Raw genomic sequence first — 19,799 nt, forward strand, 5'->3', positions numbered from 1 at the left:
TATTTATTTATTCATGAGATAGAAAGAGAGAAAGAAGCAGAGACACAGGCAGAGGGAGAAGCAGGCTCCTCACAAGGAGCCCGATGTGGGACTCGATCCTGGGACTCTGGGATCACACCCTGAGCCAAAGGCAAATGCTCAACCGCTAAGCCACCCAGGAGACCCTGTAGTTACTATCTTTTACATAAATTTCATAAATAAATGCTGCTGGATGTTAAGAACTGAGTTTTCTATTTTCTGATTCCCTTCAAAGTTGTTTATAGTTTTGGTTATATGCTATTTAGGTACTAATTTTCCTCTTTCAGTTGGTTATCCTAAAGAAGAACGATTTGCGGGGAGACCAACTCAGCGAGTCAGTGGGCTTTATAAAACCCTGGAGTCTAAGTGTTCCATGGGGTTTCATGCAGGCTGGGAGCAGCCACACTGGTTCTACAAACCGGGTCAGGACACTCAGTACAGGTAAGCAAATGCCGTAACCTGCCTGTGGCTCTGAATGTAGAATGAAATTTTAGAGATAGAATGGAGGGACAAGAGAAATGCTACTCCCCCTCCCCAAGTCACTTCACCCCATTCCAAAGAGCATTGAGCCTTTCCTATAAAAATTATTTTCTGGCAGTGGAAGCATTAATCTTTCCCACGTGATATTGGTTCGCATCTAGGCCCCATGTGGCTTTCAGAGTCCTACAGCCAGCTCAGGTGAAGCCTCCACTTGGCATTTTTCCAGGAGCTCAGGGGACCCTTCCCCATCCCCTCTAAACCCCTACATGGCTTCAGTTGGCTCCTAAAGATGCGTCCTGGTTTGGGATGCTTGCTCAAATCACATCATATGGAAATAGTATGAAAACATGGATTTTTGGGCACCTGGGTGGTTCTGTGGTTGTGTGTCTGCCTTCGGCTCGGGGCGTGATCCCGTGGTCCTGGGATCGAGCCCCCTGTCAGGCTCCCCGCAGGGAGCCTGCTTCTCCCTCTGCCTGCCTCTGCCTCTCTCTGTGTCTCTCATGGATAAATAAAAAAATTTTTAAAAATATATGGATTTCCTGTTTATCAAGGAAGAGCTCATAGCAACATCTTTCAAATGTGTGTGCACTGAGTCATGCAAACTATACGTACTGTTGATAAATTAGGGGGAAAGATCGTTTACTTAGCATTTTACATTAAGCTAAAGCATAAACCATGTCACTAAAACAATTCTCCGAATTCCTCTAAAGTTGTTGTCATTGTTGTATTTGGATTATATGCCATTGTTGTCATTTGGGATTAATAGTGATTATGTATTTTTTCTCATAAGAATTCATAAACCAAGAGAAAACAAATAGCAAATCTAGAAATTGTGGGGCTCCTGGGTGGCTCAATTAGTTAAGTGCCTTCAGCTTGGCTCGTGATCCCAGGGTCCTGGGATCGAGCCCTACATCAGGCTCCCTGCTCAGCGGGGATTGTGCTTCTCCCTCTGCCTCTGCTCCTCCCCCAGCTCCAGCTCTCTCTTTTGATCTCTCCTTCTCTCTCAAAAATAAATGAAAATCTTTTTTAAAAATCTAGAAATTGTTACCTCTTTTTTTTTTTGGTCTTGTCATTTTGCTTATTTAAATAGGTTTTGATGTCTACTTTAAGACCAGATCCAAATGGTAGAAATGGTAGAAAGCATAGTAGAGGCTCAGTTGTTGATTAATGAATTTGGGCTCAGTAGACAGCCTACAATATCTGGGGGCAAAACACTGGTTCATTTTTTTCTAAATGACTCGGGTAGAAGCCAGATCACCTTTGGTCTTTGGATCTGACCTGTTTCTTTTATTTTAATAATTAACAGCCAAAAACTCATTAGCAGACAATATTCTGCTCTGCATTTAAAATACCACATTAGAAGATGACTTTGTCAGGTAGAAAGGACCCTAAATGAGCCAGTAGACTTTTGTTCCAGCCCAAGCTCTGTCATTTACTTAGGCAAAAGCCTTGGAAATCACCTTGTGCCTTTTCTCTAAAACATGAAGATGTTGGACCAGGTCCTTGCTTATTCTAGGTGTGGACCAACAGCATAAGCATCACTTGGGATGCTGTTAGGATGCACAATATAGGGTCCCAACCCAGACCTGCTGTATTAGAATCTGCGTTTTAACAAGTGGAAGTGATTTGTAGTTGCATCAGTGTTTGAGAAGCACTGGACAAGATAGCTCTACCTCACTACATTCTGATTTAATTAGGTCCAAAAAAGATTTGGTATTTTTTAAATGCTCCCCAGGTGATTCTTTTTTTTTTTTTTTTAAGATTTTATTTATTTATTCATGAGAGAGGCAGAGAGAGAGAGAGAGAGAGAGAAAGGCAGAGACACAGGCAGAGGGAGAAGCAGGCTCCATGCAAGGAGCCCGACGCAGGACTCGATCCTGGATCCTGGGATCAGGCCCTGAGCCAAAGGCAGGCGTTCAACTGCTGAGCCACCTAGGCGTCCCACCCAAGCAATTCTAATATGCATCAAGGTTGAAAACCTCAGGACTGGTAGATTTCTATGCTTTCTTCCAGATTTGAGAGCCCATATGTCCTATCTTAATTTCTAGTTAATTAATACTACTTCATTCACTGTAAAATGGGTCAAAGGAATAGAAGAGTAACTTTAAAAAATCAGTTTCTAGGGCAGCCCCAGTGGCGCAGCGGCTTGGTGTCGTCTTCAGCCCAGGGCGTGATCCTGGGGACCCGTGATCGAGTCCCACGTCGGGCTCCCTGGATGGAGCCTGCTTCTCCCTCTGCCTGTGTCTCTGCCTCTCTCTCTATCTCTCTGTGTCTCTCATGAATGAATAAATAAAATCTTAAAAAAAAAAAAAAGAAACAACAACAACAAAAATCAGTTTCTACCATATGTGTATGATTCACACAACAGAACTTTAGGTTGGTACCCCCCCCATGGGATTTCCTGATTAATAGCATTTAATAAATATTCTGTAATTTTTTGAAAATGAATGAGTTATTTTATGACAAATATTGTGTTTCAGGCCCAGTTTTCGCCGCACAAACTGGTTTGAGCCTGTAGGATCTGAGTATAAACAGGTTATGCAAAAAGTAGGGGTTATTGACCTGTCTCCCTTTGGCAAGTTTAACATCAAAGGCCAAGACTCTGTTAGATTGTTGGACCATCTCTTTGCAAATGTCATTCCAAAGGTAAATAACCTTATACGGGTACAAGGTTCAGGATTTTGGCCTGCTTAATTCTTTGTCCTCTTATTTTTTTTTCAATTAGCATAATTAGCATGTTACTTTAGTCCGCCTAATGATTCCTGTATGAATGCTGGAATTCCTCACCCGACCATGAATATTCTAACTAATTTTCTAATTTAAATTTTTGTTGAACAAATTATCATCCAAGGACCTTATGACTTTGCTAAATTGTGTCAATAGGGGACTGCAAAATTCACTGAAGTGTACTTTTTATGACGAATAGTTATAATGATCATTTAAACCAAGAACTTCAAAATTAATTTTGTGTTTAGGTTTAAAAATAGTTCACACAATTGATACAAATGATAAGATTCAGATTTTTTTCATTGTTGACAGTTGCATTTTTATTTCCATGTTGTGTTAAAAGAATATGTAAAATTTTTATTTCATCCTGAGGTAATTTTAAATTGTTTTGCATAGGTGGGTTTTACAAATATAAGTCACATGTTGACGCCGAAAGGTCGAGTGTATGCTGAGTTGACTGTTTCTCACCAAACTCCTGGGGAGTTCTTACTAATAACTGGTTCTGGATCAGAACTTCATGATCTTAGGTAAGTGCACACCTAATAAGAAAATTTTATATTGATTAGGTATTGACTCAATCTTACAGTGAAATTTTCTTTTACCAAGAGTTGAATTTACAACTTTAATTCTTAAACCTTTTCATTTCAAATAAACTTCATATCTTTTATAGGAAATTATTTGAAGTGGGGACCCTGTCCCCACTTCCTCAAAAGGTAGTCCATCCATAGGGTTTATTGGTTCTAATAATATTAATTCCCAATTATTAGATAACACCAATGTGTCAGAACTCTTTTTAGACATTATCTTAATTAATTCTAATAGATATATCTGCAAGGTCTATAATCCCACTTTCATATGAGAAAACTGAAGATTGAGTTAGAGTAACTTGCTTAAGCCAGTCCTTTTGATTCTGATGCCCATGTTCAGTACATTTGAGTAAGCTGCCTACCTGGGGTTATCATCTTCCTTTTTGATGCTTTGTGCTCTCTGGCCCACTGCAAGATTTAAATCGTTGACTTGCCAAGACAATCCTTCACGTGAATCTTTGGTCTATGATTTAGTCTACTATAAAATCTGTAGTCTTTAGCATTCCAAAAACATTTGGAATGTTATTGTTTAATAAATGTTGTACTCTGAAATTCTCACTATGGTTGTAAAATGATGCGAATTATATCCTCCAACCCAAGATGTGTCTTAGTAGCTTAGCTTTGGTAAATCCAGATGATCATTTTATGTAGCTCCAGGGACTGCTCAGTAAATGATAAACAAACCCTAAAACTGGGTTCCAATAACTCATCAAGCCTTAGGAATTGAAACTAGTCTTTAGAGTTTTTATCATTTCCTTGTGATTGTCAAAGCAATTAAGTGTCTGGTGGCAGGCACATTATTAACCTGTAGCAGCACAAATGTGCCTTCCGTGTATAGGTATTAGAGAAAATTTGAGTTTAAATTAATTTTTGAAGATTGAATCATTAGTTTAAATGCAATAGGGATGTCACTGTTGGAAAGAATTATGTGGCAGAGCCTATTTAAATTGAAGGATCCTTCTGTACTATGAAAAATTATCCCCAAATTTATAAGTGAGTGGTTTAAAGAGAATCACTTAACATCTCTGGGACTCAGTTTCCTCAACTTAAAAAATTAGGTTATTATATGAGATGACACTCTTGGGGCTTCCTGGTAATTCTAGACACAGAGCATGTCTTCCGAGAATTAATATGTTACCACCATGCATTATTCAAGCAAGATTTAACACAATGTTTATGACTCAAATGCAGATGGATTGAAGAAGAGGCAGTCAACGGTGGATATGATGTTGAAATTAAAAACATAACCGATGAGCTTGGAGTCCTTGGTATTGCAGGGCCCCATGCAAGGAAGGTTCTGCAGAAACTGACTGCTGAAGATCTTAGTGATGATGTTTTCAAGTTTCTTCAAACCAAGTCTCTAAAGGTTTCAGACATTCCTGTCACTGCTATTAGGATATCTTATACTGGTAAGAACTGGAAAACAATTTTCTAAAATTTAAGAGAAAGTCTCTAAAATTTAAAAGAAGCTAGCACAAATGAACATGTGCACATGCATATACGCCTGTGCACACACACACTCACAGGTGCGTGCACACATACACACATGTGTGCGCACACACATAGTCTTGTCAGGATAACTTTAGAGGAAGATTTCCTCCTGTCCAACTCTTACAATAATTCTGGCTCTTCCCTCCTAGTCTGGGAGGGTCATTTCCCAGATTTCCAATTGTTGTTTTAATCCCATAGCTGCTTACTAGTTGGAAGGGTGGATTAAAAAGTTGGAAGAGGCCAGCTGTAGAATAGTTGGAAGGCTTGACAGCCTATTCAGGCCAGCCTGACTCTATCTAGCAACATTCAAGATGGTCTCTCATGGAATCTCTCATAATAATCTCTTAAATGTATCAGGCCCTTCTCTTAAAGCATTACCACTAAGGCTCTTTTAGGGAAGTCTTCATATAGCACCTAACCTTGTGCATAGAAGGTATTTGAAATAGAGATGAATGAATGCTTCTCAGTCCGCCTTGGTGCCGTGAGCTCACTTCCAACTTCCCTCTAGCCCTCCTTGTTCTTTCATAGAAAGAGTCCTCGGTGCTCAGGCATCCCTTCAGTTACATGTGACTCAGGTTCTGGCAGTGTCCTGGAGAAACCGATCACCGTCAGCCCTCAACAAGGGAACGAGGAGAACGTACATAGAGTATGAAGGCTAAAGTTCCTCCCTGGGCTTCCGCTGTACACTTCCCTGTCCTTTCACCTGACCTTGGCAAAATGGTGACTAGAATAAAACATAAGCGGAATAAGTAATAAACCAACTATTTGAGTTGGGTTTCATTTCCTTTGGTCTTTGCCCACAGCTCTAATGGTGAATAAAAGTGGGGAAGAAGAGTATTAGAGATAAATGCTGTCCCACACTGAAGACCATTTGAATAATTGTCAGTTGCTTATATTTTTAAGCCTTGTGATTTGAGGGTAATGAGTGGGAATTGAGGTTTCTTTCTTTCTTCTTTTTTAAAATAAAGATTTGTTTATTCGAGAGAGAGCATGGCGGGGGCGGGGTGCTAAGGGAGAGGGAGAGAATCCACAAGCAGCCTCCCTGATGAGCACAGAGCCTGACCTGGGGCTCCGTTCCAGGACCCTGAGATCAAGACCTCAGCTGAAGCTAAGAGGCCGCTTAACTGACTAAGCCACCCAGGTCTCTAAAAACCCTGATCGTGATTAACTATGCCATGCTGATGACTTGCTTAGCATCATGAAGCTGAGGTCAAGAGTGCAGGTTAATTCCTGTATTAACATCTTTCTGCGTGGTGAGAGGAGGTATCCTAGATACCACCCTGTGGGAGACAGGATGGGGCACGACCCACCGCCCGTGGGATACAGCAGTGTCTTTGGAGTAGCAGGAGTTTGTTGCAACTTTTTTGTGAACTCATCTTTTAAAACTCAGCCGTGTCCCTGTTTTGTAAGTGGACTCTCTCCGTTTCTTTACGTGTCTTAGCTAATGCCCGTTAGGCCTCATCATCACTGGTCTTGCCTAGTGCGGTCCTTGTGGGTTTGTTGCAGGTGAGCTGGGCTGGGAGCTGTACCATAGGCGAGAAGATTCTGCGGCCCTTTATGACATTGTCATGGACGCAGGCCAGGAGGAGGGAATCGACAACTTCGGGACGTACGCCTTGAACGCCCTAAGACTGGAGAAGGCTTTCAGAGCCTGGGGGTCAGAGGTTTGAAACGCCAGCGTCTTCACCCAAATTTTCTGTATTGTATCTGAGTTTTGCATAAAGGCTCGTTCTAAGCGCGTTAACACCGGCTCTGGCTGTCAGAGAAATTCCGTGTTGTGAGATGACTCTTTCGTTAGGGGAAGATGTTTCCCCCCTTCATTCATTTCCCAGTTGAAAGTCGGGGGAACTACGACCCCGTTCACCCTGCTGGGCTCCCCCGGGGGCGCAGGGCCCCGGCAGCATCTCCGCAGGGGGGCGGGGGGCCCCCAGTGTTGGCGGCTGCCCCTCAGGTTCTTCCCGCGTGTGCCGCCCAGCCCGCTTCCTTCTTGCACCTTTGGGGGAAATCACAACCGAGCGGGTGTGGCTGAGGCGGGGCGGGGCGGCCTCCTGGAGCCGCTGGGCCGCCTGGGCTCTGGGGGGGCGGCAGGCCTGGAGGGGCGCTGAGCCCCCGGGGGGGGGTGAGGGGGTGCGGGGGGCCGGCGGCGCCCGCAGGCCCGGGCCAGAGCTGGAGAGCTGGCCCTGTCCCCCCCCACCCCGCCCAGCACCCCCCACCCAGCACCCCCCACCCAGCACCCCCAGCACCCCTCGCCCCCCGCAGCGCTCCCGCGTCCCCCCCGCCCAGCACCCCCCACCAGCACCCCCAGCACCCCTCGCCCCCCGCAGCCCTCCCGCGTCCCCCCCCCCGCCAGCAACCCCCACCCAGCACCCCCAGCATCCCTCGCCTTCCGCAGCGCTCCCGCGTCCCCCCCGCCAGCACCCCCCACCCAGCACCCCCAGCACCCCTCGCCCCCCGCAGCCCTCCCGCGTCCCCCCCGCCAGCAACCCACCCAGCACCCCCAGCACCCTCGCCCCCCGCAGCCCTCCCGCGTACCCCCCGCCCAGCACCCCCCACCCAGTACCCCAGCATCCCTCGCCTTCCGCAGCGCTCCCGCGTCCCCCCCGCCCAGCACCCCCCACCCAGCACCCCCAGCACCCCTCGCCCCCCGCAGCCCTCCCGCGTCCCCCCCCGCCAGCAACCCACCCAGCACCCCCAGCACCCCTCGCCCCCCGCAGCCCTCCCGCGTACCCCCCCGCCCAGCACCCCCCACCCAGTACCCCCCAGCATCCTCGCCTTCCGCAGCGCTCCCGCGTCCCCCCCCGCCAGCAACCCCCACCCAGCACCCCCAGCACCCCTCGCCCCCCGCAGCCCTCCCGAGTCCCCCCCCGCCAGCAACCCACCCAGCACCCCCAGCACCCCTCGCCCCCCGCAGCCCTCCCGCGTACCCCCCCGCCCAGCACCCCCCACCCAGTACCCCCAGCATCCCTCGCCTTCCGCAGCCCTCCCGCGTCCCCCCCCCCGCCAGCAACCCCCACCCAGCACCCCCAGCATCCCTCGCCTTCCGCAGCGCTCCCGCGTCCCCCCCGCCCAGCACCCCCAGCACCCCTCGCCCCCCGCAGCCCTCCCGAGTCCCCCCCGCCCAGCACCCCCCGCCCAGCACCCCCAGCACCCCTCGCCCTCCGCAGCGCTCCCGCGTCCCCCCCGCCGCCCAGCACCCCTACCCAGACTCCAGCACCCCTCGCCCCCTCAGCCCTCCCGCGCCCCCCGCCCAGCACCCCTCGCCCCCCGCAGCCCTCCCGAGTCCCCCCCGCCCAGCACCCCCCGCCCAGCACCCCCAGCACCCCTCGCCCTCCGCAGCGCTCCCGCGTCCCCCCGCCGCCCAGCACCCCTACCCAGACCCCAGCACCCCTCGCCCCCTCAGCCCTCCCGCGCCCCCCGCGCCCAGCACCCCCCGCCCAGCACCCCTCAACCCCCGCAGCCCTCCCGCGTCCCCCCCGCCCAGCACCCTCCGCCTCCCGCAGCCCTCCCGCGTCGACCCCGCCCAGCACCCCCAGCACCCCAGCACCCCTCGCCCCCCGCATCCCCCCGCCCCCCGCAGCGCTCCCGTGTCGCCCCCGCCAGCACCCCCGCCCAGCACCCCAGCACCCCCAGCACCCCTCGCCTCCCGCAGCACCCCCGCCCCTCGCAGCCCTCCCGCGTTACCCGCCCCCCCCCCCGCCCCCCCGTCCCCCCCCCGCCCCCCCGCCCCCGCCCAGCTCCCCCAGCACCCCCGCACCCCCAGCTTCCCCGCCTTCCCGGCGGCGCCCGCGCGCCCTCTAGCGGTCGCTAGCAGTCTCGGTGCTTTCATTTCTTTCCTGGAGAAGATTCTGAAATTTTGAGCAGATAAAAGAGAAGTTTAGAGTTGCTCAAATTGATCAAATTTGACATCCTATGAAACAAGTTTATATTACTCATCTCGTTTATATGAGTGCTATGTTGTCTTTTTAAAAAGTTTGGCTACCTTTCATGGACTTGAGACTGTTCTCTTGGTACAAAAGGAAACAATGACAAAACAAACAAAACCCAGTGACTTGGGTCCCAAAGAGTGGCTTTAGCTTCCACTTAAAGTGTATTGTAATTACTCGACCACATATGACAGGGCTGAGAGTCAGTATCGTTCCTGAACTCTACTGAAGCCACTTTGCTACCACCTGCTTTCTCTTCCACCTGTCCTGATTCCTGGCTAATTGTAAAATAAGTAAATTACCTAATAACTTTTCAAAACCTAGCTATGTAAAACGATTAAATAAAAGCATATTAAAGTCATTTCGGAGAGGAACAGCATGTTGTGGTGTCTTTCAGATATTTTTGTCAGTAAAAGAGCCACAGGAACAAACTGAATTTTAGGATCTAATATGCTACTCAAATGATAGATAATATTTGCTGACAGGCTACATTTCAATTTTAGATTAAAAAATTACTTTAAAGACCAGTCTATAACTTTCCTTTCAGAATCTATGTTCAAAATCCAAAAGTGTTTCTCTTCCCTAAAAAAATAACATAGGAAGGTGATGTTACTGAAATGATTTTCACTCATCTAAGATTTAAAATGGATATTTTCGGGGGGCTCCTGGCTGGCTCAGTCAGTAGAACATGTGACTCTGGATCTAGTGGTTGTGAGTTCAAGCCCCACACTGGGTGTAGAGGTGATTGGAAAACAAAATCTTAAAAAAAAAATGTGTGCTTCCCTTTTAGATGAACTGCGATACAAACCCCTTGGAAGCTGGGCTGGATTATTTTATAAAGCTAAATAAGGTATGTTTACATTCCAAAGTGTACTTGCAGTGAATCTTAAAATTAGGGGCTATTTGAAAATTTCAAGCATGGACAGAGCCATCCTTGAAAATTTAACCAAGTGTGATTATAGGACAAATGAACATAAATACTAATCATTGCTCAGGTGCTTTGTATTAAGCTTTTGTCAAAATTGGGTATCGGTTCAAAATATTGCAGTGTGCTTATAGATGTAAGATCGCAGAATCCAGCAACTTGAGGCTAAATGTAAATTTTGAGATAAAAATTACTAAGGATAAGATGTCAGTAGACCTTGGAAATCCTGGTGATCTGTGGAGCCACACAGTAGCTAATCAAACATACAGCATTAATCGACTCTCCCTGCGTGCTCACAGCGTAGACAATCTCCCCTCAGCAGATCTATCCATCTGCTTATGAAGCCCTATTGTATGTAAGTGCAGCGTTTCAAATGTGTTCCGCGTAAAATGGTTATTTGTTGAGAAGCCAGTACAAATATGATAACTGATAGTAGCATTCCAGAAGGAATCCCTATATCAGCAGTTCTCAGAGTGTGGGCCTCACACAGATAAAGTCAGCATCGCCTGGGAGCTTGATAGAAATGCAGATTCTCAGATCCCATCCCAGACCTGCTAAGTCAGAATCTCTGGTGCTCAGGCCAAGAAACCTTTGTTATAAGAAGCTGCAGGGGATTCTGATGCACCGAAAGTTTGAGAAGCACCATCCTAAATAATTATGGTGGAAAACCATATTTATCACAGCCCGGATCACCTATACACATCCTACAGCTATAAATGAAGTGATGTCATTGTTATGGACTGGATGATTGTATCTCTCCAAAATTCCTGTGTTGAAGCCCTAACCCCCATTCGATGCTCTTTGGAGGTGGGGCCTCTGGGAGGTAATCAGGTGTAGGTGAGCTCATGAGGGTGGGATCTCCACGATGATGGAATTGGTGTTCTTACGAGAACAGGAAGACACCAGGGCTCACTTTCTTTCTGGTTGTGAGGACGTGGCAAGAAGGCAGCTGTCTGCAAGGCAGAAAGAGGACACTCACAGGTCAGCTGAGTTGCCGGCACCTTGATCTATGGCTTCCCAGGCTCCAGAACTGTGAAAAATAATTTCCTGTTGTTAAAGCCACCAAGTTTGTGAGATTTTGTTATAGCAGCTCGAGCTGACTCAGACACCCACCTACTAGTGTCTTAGTTACTGGAAAAGAACTTAATAGTGATGCAGTTAGTGGTAATATTGAAGGATAGGACAACAGCTGCTGCTGTGTAGGCTACTTGTTAGAATTCCAGAAATAAACTGCCCTGTTTAGGTGCTAATAAGCTAAAGGCCGTTTTCCCATTCTATGGAAATATGTGAACGCATGCATATGAATCAGGCTAAGGAAACTTTTTTTAATGCCCCTGCCTCAAGTTCCCAAATTCTAAGCTAAGATATTAACATAAACATGTATATTTATAGTATTAGATTTTAGGAAAAAGAAGCTCCTTAAGGGTTTTAAAGGGAATATCTTTCTGTATGTTTTCCCTATGACTTTTATTTTTATGGTGTACCATCTGCCTCCAGACCAGAGAAAGCAGGTGCTTGGAATTTGGGCAGACCCTTGCAGCAGATTGCTCCTTCTGATAACAGAAGTCTTGGTTTAGCTGTTAAAATAAGGATTAAAAATGGCCTGACTCTTGAAAGCACTAAAGTTCTGTGGTTGGTCACCAATAGGTAAATAGGTAACTGACTCTCTTGCTTCACAGTGTTTGGGTATTATTGTTTGGGGAGAAGGCATAGATAAATGAGCTCTTTGTGTTGAAATTGGGTTTTTGAAACTCTCTTTATGATCATAAGCAGGTGTGGATTGTGTATTTATTAGTTCCTTTAAATTATTTCAATAACCAAAGCCCAGCTCAGAACTAAGTCGTTTAACAGATGATTTTGATTTGTGGTAGGCTTTTTATTGATTTCTGAATTGTTGGTTCTCATTTTGGTGTCATGGAGTTAATTTCTAATGCTTTCTTTGGGTGAGGGTCCATGTAGCAGGAGCTGGGCCTGAGCTAGTTAGTGGATATCCTAGTGATGCTACCCTATTTCCAGGACCGGTGACTAGTTTAAATCAACTTTGTCCAGATCCTGTATGTGGTTTCACAACAACCTCATCTCTGTTTTTTAGCAGTCTATAGTATGAAACAGGTTTCTGAAAACCTGATTAACATTACAAGCTAAACTGTGTAACTTCATAATTCACATTCTGTGCCTAAAAACAAAAATGGTACCAATCTGGCCTCATATTACATTTTAAAGAATAGATCATGCCACTTCAAATTGCTTTGGAAAGTTGATGGTCTATGAAAACTGAAGCAGCTAAGACAGAGGAATGTTTACATTCCATAAATATAGCAATAAAAACAAAATTTAAGAAAAAAAATCCTGGTGTTTTACAATTGTTTAAAGACCTTTTCTTTCTTTCCCTTTGAAGCAAACATGTAAAATTCCCTGCTTGGCCCTTAAACATTTACACAGCAATTGTATAAGCCATAACATGAAGGGAAGTATTTTAGGACGCAGGTTGTGTGGGAGCAGGGAGGGCCCCGGGGATGGCTCAGTACCCCCCTGAGGGTGAGGAAACCAGCAGAGAGTGGTGAAGGGGCTCTGACCTCACTGGGGGGCTTTCTCACCCACCAGTTCCCCCAACAAGCTCCTTTCCCTTCACGGGCTAATGAGCCCTGAATAATTGCCCGGGAAGGTTTTTCTGGCAACAGGACCCCAAGATATGCATGGACAACATTTTATTCATTGATGCTTCCCACAGACATGGTTTTTGTTGTAACTGATTTTGTACTGGATGGTAGGATCAGAAGAGCTGCTTTAGCCATAATAAGAAGGAAAATGAGCGGCTGAGGAGATGGGCCATCAGGCCTCTTAGGAGAGAACTGTGTTCTCGCCAAAAACCCATAGGAAAGTAAGGAAAAGAAAAGTGGAGTATTGAGAGATCATCGATGGCAAAGGAAGAGCAGTGCATGGTAGTTGCCTCGCTGACTTCCTAGAGTTGTTTGAGCCTCTGGCGTTGGCTTCTGTGGAAGACAGAGCTGTGCACAGGGTCATTCTCCTCCTGGGCAACAGTAAGTACAATTTATCAAACACCTGGCTAGGCCACAGGTCTCCCAGTTAAAGACATAACTCCTGATGGTCTCTGATCTCATGAGGCTTGAAACAAAACTGTAGGAAACCTCAATATTCTGAAAATACCAGTCGGCTCCGGGAGGGTCTTGAGCAGTACACAACAGTGCCATCTCGTGGAGAATGAGCATGGAGCCTGGAAAGGAACCGTTAACCAGAGCGCTGATACAGGCAAAAATAATTAAATACAGACTTTAAAATCTCAACTAAAATTCCTTTATCTGAAACAACTTATATCACTGTTATTAATGGTATTATAAATTACAAAAATTACTTTTGGGGAAAAATTAATGGTTGTGTGTGTGTGTTTAGGTAGAAACAAAGTGCACTAACGACAAGCAAAAGGAAAATCAGCTGCCTTAGGGTGGAATCATAAGTAGTAGTGGAGTTTTCCTCTTGGAAATACTGAATCTTTGTCCATTTGGAGAGAACCAAGATTCAGAGACTGAAGTACAAATGTAACCATATTTAAGCAGATAAGGAGAATTTTTTAAGGATACTCCCAATTTCTTTCTTTCCCTCTCTTACTGTATCATGGGCTTCTAGCCAGTAGAAGCAGAATAAAGTGATAATAACCACAAGGTAGAAGACAATGTTTCTTTTTGAGAAATTATTTAAAGCATAACTGGTAAGCAAAACAGGCAAAGAATCATCAGGCTTACTAGATTCTAAGTATTCGATACACGTTAGCATTATTAAAACATCAAAGTGGAAATAAATCATTGTTCACAGACAAGTTAGGAAGGGATTTTCAAGATGTATAAGTACCTACCTCTGGGGAAATTTTAAGTATTATGGTAATAGGGATTGAGGCATAAAATTGTCAATGACTCTCAGTCTTGGCTGTACATTAGAATCATCTGGATCATATGTTTGAAAATATGTTTAAAAAATCTGAGGTTCATGCTGCAACATGGAGCAGTTTAAATCATATGTTTAAAAAATCATATGTTCAAAAAATCTGAGGTTCATGCTGCAACGTGGAGCAGTTTAAAAAGAATCTCTGGAGGTAGGGATTCAGGCAACAGTGGTGTTGTGTTGTGTTTTTGATTCCCCAGATGATTCCAAAAAAAGTTGAGAGTGATTGTATTAGACCAATGCTCTTCAACTGAGTGTATTTAACTGTCATGGAGAACTTTTTAAAAATTATCATACCCCCCCACCCCCTCCACCCCCCCACCCCCAGTGGTTCTCAGGTGTAGTTCATAGAGTAGCAGCATCCATGTTACCTAGGGATTGGTTAGAAATGCAAGTTCTTGAGTACCATCCCCAAATCAGAAACTGGCGATGGGGCCTAATAACAATAACCTGTTTTAACAAGCCCTCCAGGTGGTTCTGGTGCTCACTCCAGTTTTAGAACAGTGATCTACCCCGAACCAATTGGGTTAACTCTGGGGGTAGGGTCTGGGTTTCTTGGTTTTATTATACAATGAAGATCAAGAACTACTCACTCTTAGTTCTTTCAGCCTTCTGTCTGCTGTGGTCTTGTCAGTAAACAGGAGAATGGAAAGACAAGTGGATGGGTCAGAGGAAGGTGTTATAGAGTCAGTAGTGAATCAATTGGAAGTAAACCTGTGACCTACTATGGCTAGGGTAGAGTTAATATACTCTGCCTCAGATACCTCTCTCTCACGTGTGCACTCTTTTTTTATTTTTATTAATGGGCAGTAAATGAATTTTTTTAAAAAGTTGCCAAATTCTAGCTGTGTGGCCTTGGGAAAGCCATTTAATTTAATTTTACTCCTGAGGCTGCTGGTCTATAAAACAAGGGCTCCCATATAGGTCTAAAATCCTATGAAGTACCACCCAGCAGAGTAGTTAAGGAAAGACCGTGGTACTGTTATCCATATGAGCCACATAACTGTGCATTTTAATTAAGCCATCCTTATTCTGTTACCCATTTCCATTGCTAAATGATAAAGGAAAAACAAAAGGAAATAGAAAAAGAGGAAGTAAAATCTAGGCTGAGAGAGAATTGATCATTCCTGAAACATTTGTCTGGGGCCTCAATCTCAGGGCCCTGGGATCATGACCTAAGCTGAAGGCAGACTCTTAATCGACTGAGCCACCCAGATGCCCCCAAAAGTTTTGTTTTTAATTGGGATATTAGATTTTGGCAAATGCTTTTCCTACATCTGCAGAGACGATCGTATGGTTTTTATTTTTTTACTTTGTCAAATGATAAATTACATTTAATACTCAAATGTTAACCCAACTTTCATTTTAAGGGCAGAATCCACTTAGTAATGATGTGCTATCTTTTTCTATATTGTTGGACTTTATTTGATAATTTTTTAAGTAGGTGCCACACCTAGCACAGAGCCCAACATGGGGTTTGACGCCTGTTCCTGAGATCAAGACCTGAGCTGAGATCAAGAGTCAGACACTTGCCTGACTGAGCCACCCAGGCATGCACCATATTTGATAAATTTTAGAAGAAATTTTGCAGCTACATCATCCTTTTGGATGTGTCACAGCTTGCAATTATTTTTTTCGTTTTCTTCTGAAAGGAATGGAAGCTTCTGGAGTACAAGTTTGGCAGTGTACATTAGATGTTTACTTTTTTATCCCTAACACCCAGCTCAGGCTGGCATGAACAGATGCCCAGCAAATACTTTGCTGTTGAACGTAGTATCAAGAGCTGATGTTGAGAGTACTGAGACTTCACCATGAAGGGTCTGGTCTGCCAGGCTAGGGAGTCTGGAGTGTGTCCTCGGGGCACTGGGGAGCCACTGAAGAATTTTGAGAAAGGAGTGACACTCAGATGATTGAAAACAAATTGAAAGGAAATTAGCCTGCTGACTGGGAGAGCACTTTCCCAATTACTGAAGAAATCCAGTGGAGAGATGAGGGCTTCAACTGAGGCAGTGGCCAAATAGGATGGAGAATAAAGAGGTGTGAGTGATAGGAAGAAGGTAGGATGGAGACCACATGAGGGAGTGTCTGTGAAGGGAATGACGAGGAGGATCCAGGATCCTGATAATGAACAGGGAAACACAAAGGGTGTAATTGGCAGATTGGAAGGAGTTGTGGTGTTGAGGGGCTATGGGGCAGACAAGTGACAGCTGAGTACATGGGTTTGAGGACCTCTGCTCCGAAAGCATGGATTTAGGTTAGGTCATTCGTATGTGGTAGTAATTAAAGCCAGGGGTGTGTTGGGAACCCCACTCCTCGAGCACCCTGTACTTAGATCTACTGTGGTCCTTGGCACATTCCATAATACTGGCTGCCTCAGCTATAGCCTGTGAGCTCTTTGAGGACAGGTGGAGAATTCTTAGGGCTAGCACTGTGTCTGATAACTAGTAGGATCTCAGTAAGTATTTGTTGAAGAATGTGAGTTATGGCTCTGCCACTTGTTCTAGAAGTAAACAAGGTGCTTAACTATCAACACTTCAGTTTTCTCATCTGTAAAAAGAAAATACCCATCTCATAAGTTTTTTAGGTGAGATAGAGAACATCTGGTACCTCAGTACAAGTTAGTCTCTTCCATCTTACTGAATTGAATCTAAAACTACCTAGGGAAAAACAGCTATAGAAAAAAAACCCTTTGAGATTTTTGAAGACCCCAGAAAGATAGATCCTGGGTCCCTGCTGAACTGCTGAAGCCTTCTTTTTTTTTTTTTCTTTCTTTCTTTCTTTCTTTCTTTCTTTCTTTCTTTCTTTCTTTCTTTCTTTCTTTCTTTCTCTCTTTTCTTGATTTGAGAGACAGCATGAGTGGTTGGGGCAGAGGGTGAGGAAGAGGGAATCCCAAGGCAACTTCACGTTGAGCATGGAGTGTGATGTGGGGCTAGATCCCATGACTTACGAGATCCTGGCCTAGGCAGAAACCAAGAGTCAGATGCTCAATCAACTAAGCCACCCAGGTACCCCCTGAAGCCTCATTTCTTTATGATTTTCCTGTTTCCTTTTATAATTATTGACTTTGCATTTAGGCTTGAGTTGCTATACTTAAGACACCAAATGGGCATTTGTTCCTCACTCTAGTCTAGAGGTGAAAACTATTATGAAAAGTATATTGTAATTGTTGGTAATGCAGTTAAACATTGAGTACATCTAAAGCCACAGGTCTGTTCCAGTCCATGGCTTTCCATTAGATTTTAGACTCAAAAACTGAAAAGTAAATATTCTCTTTAAAACTGAATCTAAAACAAAAAAACAACAAAACAAAAAAAACCCAGAATCTAATAAAAATCATAACACACATGTAATGGAGGCTATTTTAGTTTTGAAAAATCTGGTTTGGTTTGAATACTAACCTAATTCTTGGCCTGACTTTGAAATAGTATTTTAAATATTTTCTCCAGGTTTCTGTTTATCCCCGGGATTCTTCTAGTTAAGAGGGTCACTTTTCTAGTTATATTAAAGACTTCTTTGAGAAATAATACTTAACTGATGAGTAATTTTGGTTAGAAAATGCTAGATGAATTGTTTCTTTGACATTGCTGAGAGCAGAGATTGAAAACCTGGTAGGTGAGAGTATTGGTTTCCAGCCAATAATAAGAGTTGAGTTGCTACACTAATCATTTAATATTTTGCTAATAAAAAGATATTGAAGTTGTAGTCATTATAAACATATGTGGAATGTTCTAAAGCTCTGCATAGTGGAAAAGGAATGGAGAATTGAGAAGCCTGGGCTCAAGGTTTGGTGCTAAACTCACTTCATCACTCCAGGCAAGGCCCTAAAGTTTCCTGCCTGCTGAAAAGCTGTGATCCTAATGATGTGAAGATGAAATGAATGATGGTCTACTCTGTCTTGATGGGGTGGTGGGTCACTTGATTCACCCCTAGATAAGTGAACCCCTGTACGGCTTTATCAGTTTGAGTGTAAGATGAGCACAGACGTACCTGGTATTCATCAACTGACCAAAGAAAGTTAAGATTTACATAGACTGTAGGTTAGTATTGACCACATGCTTACAGAGGCATTCCTATCCCTGTTTTTAAATGATGATCCCTGAGCCCCATTTAAAATAAATGTTTTGGGGTACTGGGTGGCTCAGCCGGTTAAGGGTCCAACTCTTGATTTCAGCTCAGGTCATGATGGCAGGGTTGTGAGATGGAGCCCTGCATGGGCTCTGTGCTCAGCGGGAGTCTGCTTGAGACTCTGTCTCCCCTCTTCCTCTGCCCTCCACTCCTGTGTGTGCTCTAAAATAAACCTTATCTAAAAATGAAAAATAAGAAACATTTGAGTAAAGTATTGGGGGACAAGTGGCAGAAGTCTGTCACCTGGATTTCCATCTCCACTCTGCCAATAGTGACAGGTGACTAGCTGGTTTCCCAACTCTCTCCACACCTGTCAGCACAGAAGCATGATTCTCCCACTGGGGCTTACCTCTTTTCTAAGGGGAGCTCTCTTGGGACCCAGGATGTTACAATGATTGTCTTGTTTATGCCTTTGGATACTTTTGATATTTAGGTTAAAAGGATTTTGGATAATTAAATGAAACTGATGACTTCCGTGAATTTTCTGTTGGGTTTTGACTCCAAATAAATGATATAGAAAATGTTCCGAACTAGGTTTTTATGAAGTCCCACCTGGCCTATGAAAACCCATTACTCTGTGCATATCAGAACCTTCTTAACACTACTCCAGTTAAATTCAGCTCCGGTTAAATTAGCTTTGACCTAAGAGTCACAACCAAAAATAGACTGTTTATTTCATTTCTATGTGCTTTGAGGGAATATGAGTATCTTTTTTCCACCCCAGATATGTTTATTTACTTAGTGGGGGGAGAGACAGTGCACAAGTGGGGAGAGGGGGAAGAGGGGGGAGAAGAAGAATCCTAAGCGGACCCTCCTCCAAGGTGTAGGCCTTGATCCCACGACCCTGAGATCGCGGCCTGAGCCAAAACCAAGAACTGAAGGCTCAACTGAGTGAGGCACTCGGGTGCACCATGAGTGCTTCTAACAGAGCTAATAAGATGAGTAATTATATTTCACTTAAAATCTTAATTTATCATCTTTGTGGATGTTGTATTTAGAATATATTACAGATGGCTATTTTAGTGGCTCTTACTGCTTTTTAAAATTAATAAGCCAAGACTATTTTTCAGCTATAGTCTCAGTGCCCCAGAAATGTTTGTTTCTCAAATATATTAAAAGCTATTTTTGCAGTTAATTTGGCTGTGACTCATTAAATGTATTTGCTCTCAGGTCATCCTGATAGCACCAGTTTTAATCACAGCACTTAACTTTAGACATATTTTCAGCTGTCTCATTTGTAATTAAAAGCTATGTAATAGATTAAAATCTACAATCTTGGAAGAAAAGCCAAGTAAAGGAGAGTGAAATGGCCTTGTCCCACTTGAAATCTTTCCATGTCAGGCACAAAGTTAGCTTGAGAAGGGAGAGCGGTCTCCAGGGGCAGGTGTTAGCTTTTATCGTTTTAAGTAGGTGTTCCTTACTTTCAATTAGGTTTTTGTTGTTGTTGGAGTGTTTTCATTCAGGCCTGAGGGCAGTAATGCTGACTGGATCACTTCCTAATTCTGGGACATGCAGATAGAGATGTCAGATTTCATTAACAGTAACCTTCAGAGTGTTTTTGAATCC

At 44.4% G+C, this 19,799-nt stretch overlaps 1 protein-coding gene across 4 annotated transcripts in view; it reads left to right on the plus strand.

Moving 5' to 3' along the window:
• Positions 1 to 19,799, plus strand: part of DMGDH (dimethylglycine dehydrogenase) — a 66,258-nt gene that overhangs the window by 29,555 nt on the left and 16,904 nt on the right. For 3 of the 4 annotated variants that reach the window (XM_049108346.1, XM_025437274.3, XM_049108345.1), the window contains exons 9-14: positions 306 to 459; positions 2,979 to 3,144; positions 3,622 to 3,752; positions 5,004 to 5,221; positions 6,810 to 6,967; positions 10,017 to 10,076. In XM_049108346.1, the coding sequence (XP_048964303.1) occupies positions 306 to 459; positions 2,979 to 3,144; positions 3,622 to 3,752; positions 5,004 to 5,221; positions 6,810 to 6,967; positions 10,017 to 10,076 (887 nt within the window). The remainder of the gene's footprint in view (positions 1 to 305; positions 460 to 2,978; positions 3,145 to 3,621; positions 3,753 to 5,003; positions 5,222 to 6,809; positions 6,968 to 10,016; positions 10,077 to 19,799) is intronic. The other variant, XM_049108347.1, reaches the window with a different exon arrangement.

This window comes from Canis lupus, chromosome 3, assembly GCF_003254725.2.
Source record: "Canis lupus dingo isolate Sandy chromosome 3, ASM325472v2, whole genome shotgun sequence".
Classification (NCBI taxonomy): Eukaryota; Metazoa; Chordata; class Mammalia; order Carnivora; family Canidae; genus Canis; species Canis lupus.